The sequence below is a fragment of the Rana temporaria genome, chromosome 3 (genome assembly GCF_905171775.1).
Source record: "Rana temporaria chromosome 3, aRanTem1.1, whole genome shotgun sequence".
NCBI classification, from domain to species: Eukaryota; Metazoa; Chordata; class Amphibia; order Anura; family Ranidae; genus Rana; species Rana temporaria.
The window spans coordinates 415436942-415443240 of record NC_053491.1 but is presented as its reverse complement, the minus strand read 5'-3'; the positions used below and the strand labels follow the sequence as shown (position 1 = coordinate 415443240).

At 48.9% G+C, this 6299-nt stretch overlaps 1 protein-coding gene across 1 annotated transcript in view; it reads right to left on the bottom strand.

Annotated features, from left to right (window-relative positions):
• Nucleotides 1–685: 685 nt before the first annotated feature.
• LOC120930526 (zinc metalloproteinase/disintegrin ussurin-like) overlaps nucleotides 686–6299 on the bottom strand; it is a 51724-nt gene continuing 46110 nt past the window's right edge. Inside the window, exon 3 of the mRNA XM_040341704.1 lies at nucleotides 686–802. Within this exon, the coding sequence (XP_040197638.1) occupies nucleotides 686–802 (117 nt within the window). The remainder of the gene's footprint in view (nucleotides 803–6299) is intronic.

Here is a 6299-nt window from a genome sequence, read left to right as displayed (position 1 = left end):
GGGAATTGCATTGCTCTCGACAGGAGGAGAGGGGAGCGGTGGGGAGGAGATCGGCTCTCACACACAGACTATGGAGGTGACAGGGGAATGGGGAAGGGGGAGATGCAAAGATGCTGGATGACAGAGGCACGTAATCTGACCATTCTATCAGAGATCAGCAGCCATGAAAAACATGGTCAGTTTAAACAGGGAACGGAACAGGCAGGATCAATCAGGTATTGTACAACATAGAAAGGGACAATTGGCATGGCAAAAGCACTGTGCTATATCTTGTGCCTTAAAGGGACAGAAGCATTTTTTTAATTGATATTTTTAGGGTTTAAACCACTTTAATTTAACAAGCTGAAGGTAGAAGCTGATTGGCTACTATGCACAGCTGCACCAGATTCTGAGTGCTCCAGTTTTGGTAAAGTAACCCCTAGGTGTGGCTGCATTAGTGATGTTTCCTTCTTCAATTCACAAACTGTCCTCCAGTCTCTGACTTATACTTAGATCTTACACCCTGCTCCCTTTAACCAATTATCTAACTGCCCAGTACAAGTTTACTCACCAAATTCATGATATTAACTATTGCAAATACGCTGTCTTTCACAGATTCGGTATTATTGTCATATTTATGATACTGAAAAACAAAATTGGAAGTATATCAACAAAAAAAAAATGCAATATTATGATTCCATTTCATCTAATGTAGTATAATATGGCTTTGTTTAAAAGAAAACACAATACTTACCATTGATATATCAGCAACCACAACCAGTTCTACAAACTTTTGTACATTCACAAGATGATCAATTTGATCCTATAAAATGTAAATACATTAAACATTGTCAGTGTGATACTTTCAATATCTAGCAATCATTTATTTACAAGTTCCCCAGAAGAAAACATGGCAAACAATTGTTTTACAAAAGCTTCAATCTTCTCTGAGAAAGTAATTATTGGTCTCATAGTGAGGAAAGCTTGGGAAAAAATCCTTAATACCGTATTTTCCGGCGTATAAGACAACTTTTTAACCCCTGAAATTTTTCTTAAAAGTTGGGGGTCGTCTTATTTGCCGGTAACCTAACCGTGGCCGTCCATTTTCAAAAGCCGCGCCTCCTCCTTCTGCTGTTCCGTGATAGGCAGAACACACAGCTTTCCAGAAGACACTGTGTTCAGTGTTTTGCCTATCACGGATGCTCTCTCATCCACGGAACAGCAGATGGAGGAGGCGCGGCTTTTGAAAATGGACGGCTGTGGTCTGAGATTCAGCATGTCGGGGATAAGGTAAGGGATCGAGACATGCAGTGACACAGTGAGGCATGTATCAACGGGACAGTGAGGCATGTAACAATGGGACATTGAGGCATGTAACAATGGGACAGTGAGGCATGTATCAACGGGACAGTGAGGCATGCATCATTGGCACAGTGAGGCATGCATCATTGGCACAGTGAGGCATGTAACAATGGCACAGTGAGGCATGTAACAATGGCACAGTGAGGCATGTAACAATGGCACAGTGAGGCATGTAACAATGGCACAGTGAGGCATGTAACAATGGCACAGTGAGGCATGTAACAATGGCACAGTGAGGCATGTATCAACGGGACAGTGAGGCATGTATCAACGGGACAGTGAGGCATGTATCAACGGGACAGTGAGGCATGTATCAATGGGACAGTGAGGCATGTATCAACGGGACAGTGGGGCATGTATCAACGGGACAGTGAGGCATGTATCAACGGGACAGTGAGGCATGTATCAACGGGACAGTGAGGCATGTATAATTGGCACAATGAGGCATGTAACAATGGCACAGTGAGGCATGTAACAATGGCACAATGAGGCATGTAACAATGGCACAGTGAGGCATGTAACAATGGCACAATGAGGCATGTAACAATGGCACAGTGAGGCATGTCGGGGATAAGGTAAGGGATCGAGACATGCAGTGACACAGTGAGGCATGTATCAACGGGACAGTGAGGCATGTAACAACGGGACAGTGAGGCATGTATCAACGGGACAGTGAGGCATGTATCAACGGGACAGTGAGGCATGTATCAACGGGACAGTGAGGCATGTATCAACGGGACAGTGAGGCATGTAACAACGGCACAGTGAGGCATGTAACAATGGCACAGTGAGGCATGTAACAATGGCACAGTGAGGCATGTAACAATGGCACAGTGAGGCATGTAACAATGGCACAGTGAGGCATGTAACAATGGCACAGTGAGGCATGTAACAATGGCACAGTGAGGCATGTATCAACGGGACAGTGAGGCATGTATCAACGGGACAGTGAGGCATGTATCAACGGGACAGTGAGGCATGTATCAACGGGACAGTGAGGCATGTATCAATGGGACAGTGAGGCATGTATCAACGGGACAATGAGGCATGTATCAACGGGACAGTGAGGCATGTATCATTGGCACAGTGAGGCATGTAACAATGGCACAGTGAGGCATGCAACAATGGCACAGTGAGGCATGTAACAATGGCACAGTGAGGCATGTAACAATGGCACAACAAGGCATGCAATGGCACAGTGAGGCATGTAATGGTGGCACGGTCTGGCATGTAATGGCACAGTGAGGTGAGGCGAGGCATGACTAGTAGGAAGGGGGTCGTCTTATACAGTGAGTTTGTAGTCAGAGTCTTCACCCGTAATACGTAGTGACCCCAACCACCAAGGCCTGTGGCGTGCCTTGGCCTAGCTGGACGATACGCCTAAAAGAGGGCATACCCTGAATATGAGAAATGAATGAATGAAGCATATTACCTAAAAGGGGCCGGGAGGGTGGGAAACAGGAAATGAGCCGACGGAGGAGGGAGGATATGTACTCCCCCAGACTCCGCCTCCAAACACAGGCCGGCCTCCGTCCAGCCTTCTAACTTGTAGTCAGAGTCTTCACCCGTAATACGTAGTGACCCCAACCACCAAGGCCTGTGGCGTGCCTTGGCCTAGCTGGACGGTACGCCTAAAAGAGGGCAAAGGACACAAGATAGGTAAATGATGCTTTATTGAAACAGTTCATATTTAATCCAACAAGGTGGCAAATGCTCTACGCACCTCCATGTGAGGTTCAGGGATATATCTGCTATAGCAGGAGGAACTCCAGCGACCCATGTGCTTAATGATATACGACGGGACCCCTTGCTTGGATGCTGCCCCAATTCTAAAGGAATGTCCGGAGAAGCGCCCTGGATCCAGATGCAGCTTGGCAAGAAGAATCCTGACATGCCCAATGAATTGTTTGGAGGTGATAGGATGCATAGGAAAGGGGAGTAATGGACTATCCCGGGGTGAGCTTGTGAATACCCTGCCGAGAGAGTCGAGCACCTCGACCGGGCACCAGCTATTGTGTGTCCGATAGTATTTCACCACGAACCCCTGGCCAATCTGCCTGGTCTTGTTGTTGGGGAGCTGTAACTCGTAATGCTCGGGGAATCTGGCCAGACTCCCTCTGAGCAGTACTGGAGCATGACAGCTGGCTCTGGACACCTCCCCGGGACGGAGGAACCCAAAGAAACTGAGGTGGATGGCAGCTTTAAGGACCAAACTGGGACCCACGCCAAAGGGGGAAGTGGACAGAATATCCGACAGGTCTCGGAAAATCTGCCCGGTGATGGGTTGACGGGATAACCGTGAAGACCCCTGGGTTTTCTGAATACCCCTCAGCACGGCTTTCAGAGGGTGAGCAGCAAAAATGGATGGCCTGTCCGGCACCTGTAGGGACCTGAAATGCTGAACCCCTGCCAAATATGTTTTGATGGTATTGGCCAATAAGGTAAGCTCGCTATGGCAGTAAGCAGAGAAAGACATGATGTATGTGGAATCTGTGGGACCCTTACACGGAAACAGAGACATAAATCTGAGAAAAACCCTCCAACCCGTGGTGTATGCCTTCAGCGTGTTCCTGGACAACGACCTGTTGGCCAGCTCGATCGCCTGAGACCGGAAAAAACTGAATCCATGACCAACAGTGCATAGGGGGGGATTGGTTGGCCCGTCCGATCCGCTGCCGGATGCTGAAAGAAAAATTGTGGCATGTTGAGACGAGATAAGGCATCTGCTGCACCGTTGTGATCTCCCCTGATGAATTCCCCCTGGAAATGAAATCTAAATGTCAAGCCCAGCCAAGTCAGCTTGCGCATAAAAGACATGATCAAAAGGGACCCTGATCTGCCTTTATTGATAATTCTGGCTGTAGCCAAATTATCTGTAAAGAATATGACAGAGTTGCCTGCCCAGCCAGGGCCCCAAGTGACTGCCGCCGCCAGGATCAGGTAAATCTCAAATAATGCAGAAGTGAGAGCAAACTTTGGCAGATGGAACACCTCTGGGGGCCAGCGGCTAGCTAACCATTCCTGACCAAAGATGGCGGAAAACCCGACCGAATCGGCGGCATCTGAAAAAACTTGGGGGAAACTCTCTGTAGTATGCGGGATAAACATGGAGATACCGTTCCAACGACAGAGGAACCGATCCCACATGATCAAATCGACTTGGGCGTCCATTGGTAACCTGACCGGGGAGTCCGAATCCTGTCCCTGGGGAAGCACAGCCAGTAATCTGGACACAAATGCCCTGCCCTGAGGAATGATCCTCATGGCATGGTTAAGCATCCCCAATAGTGACTGCAAGTCCCTCTTGGAACATACCGGGGAACGGACAAACCGGTGGATGACCTGACGAATCCTGGCCAACTTCTCCATGGGCAGACTAGCGACCATAAGATCAGAGTCCAGCGTGATCCCCAAGAAGGTGATGACCTTGGCTGGGCCCTCCATCTTATGAGCCGCTAGCGGGACGTCTAAACCTGAAAATAAACCCGTAAGTACCTGCAGATCCCTGGGTGGGCGCCCAGGGTCTTCCAACAACAGGAAGTCGTCAAGGTAATGAATAACCCTTTGACAACTACCGTAGTCCTCCAGGATCCAATGCAACGCCTGGGCAAAGGTGTCAAACAAAAACGGACTGCTTTTTGAACCAAATGTTAATTTAGTAGCGAAAAAATACTGCCCTCGCCACTTGATACCATGCCACTGCCAGAGCGCCGGACTAATGGGAAGTAGCTTGAAGGCGTCAGTGATGTCCGCTTTGGAAAGCCAAGCACCCCTACCTAACTGTAGGATGTGCTGGATAGCCAAGTCAACTGATGAGTATTTTAGTGAAAATTCCTCGGAGGGGATGAGTGAATTGAGGCTAGGGATGTGAGACGAATGAGGCGCAGACAAGTCGTAAATTAAACGGAATTTATTAGAAAACTTGCCGGAGACAACCCCAATAGGGCTCACCCTCCACATGGAAAAGGGTGATGACGGAAAGGGACCGATGAGGAACCCTTTGGACAGCTCCGCTTGAAGCAACTCGTCGACAACAGCCGGGTTATTCTCTGCCGACCTTAAATTGTTACACTCAAAGGTCTCTGTTGGAAGGGTGATGAGGCCAGTATGGAAACCTGCGGAAAAACCTTCCAGCAAAAATTGCCTGACCGCTGGTGCTGGGTGGTCATCAAGGAAATCCCCCAGCAAGGAAATGTTGATTCGGCATAGACAGGCTGTGCCAAGTGGCTTGATCAGGCAGGCAGACTTGGGGTGAGCTCTAAAGCAGTTAGCGCAAACATGCAACAACCTACATTGGTTGTAGTTGCAACCTGCATAGTTATAGTTGTTGCACAGCTGCGCTTTCCCTAGGTAACGTATGGGTCTACCCATCTTGTCCACCTGCCCCGGGGTTCCTGCAGACCCCCCTGCCACCTGCTTGGAGGGCCCTACCTGACTAGTGGACTCAGCATTCGAACACCAGGCCGTGGTATGAGCCGAGGACTGGCAGCTGGTACACACCGGGGACTTTTGACTGGCAAAATGTCTACAAAATAGCTCCATGTCAATGCCACTCCACCATGACACCACCTGGAACTGAGCCCAGGTGGCCGCCACCTTAGCCGCAAAGGATCGGTTGTAATCGTAGAAGATTGTGCCACCGTACTTATGGGCCAAATCCACAACCTTGTGAAGGTATAGATCCAATTCCTCCCTTCTATCTGGGCTAACAGAACAGATGATGTCCCTGAAGATGCCAAATGCCAGCACAAACTCCGGTACGCTGAGTTTGCGATTCAGCCTGGGGTCTTTGGTCTTCAGAACCACAGATACTTCCCCACAAGTAAAAGACTTATTCTCTGACACATCCTGAGCCGCTATGAGCAGGGAGGCCAAATTAACATCTTTCCCCTCCAAGATGTCCTTCTTGATGTTGGCCGGGATAAAATGGGCTGGAGATACCGCAGGTGGGGCAGCCA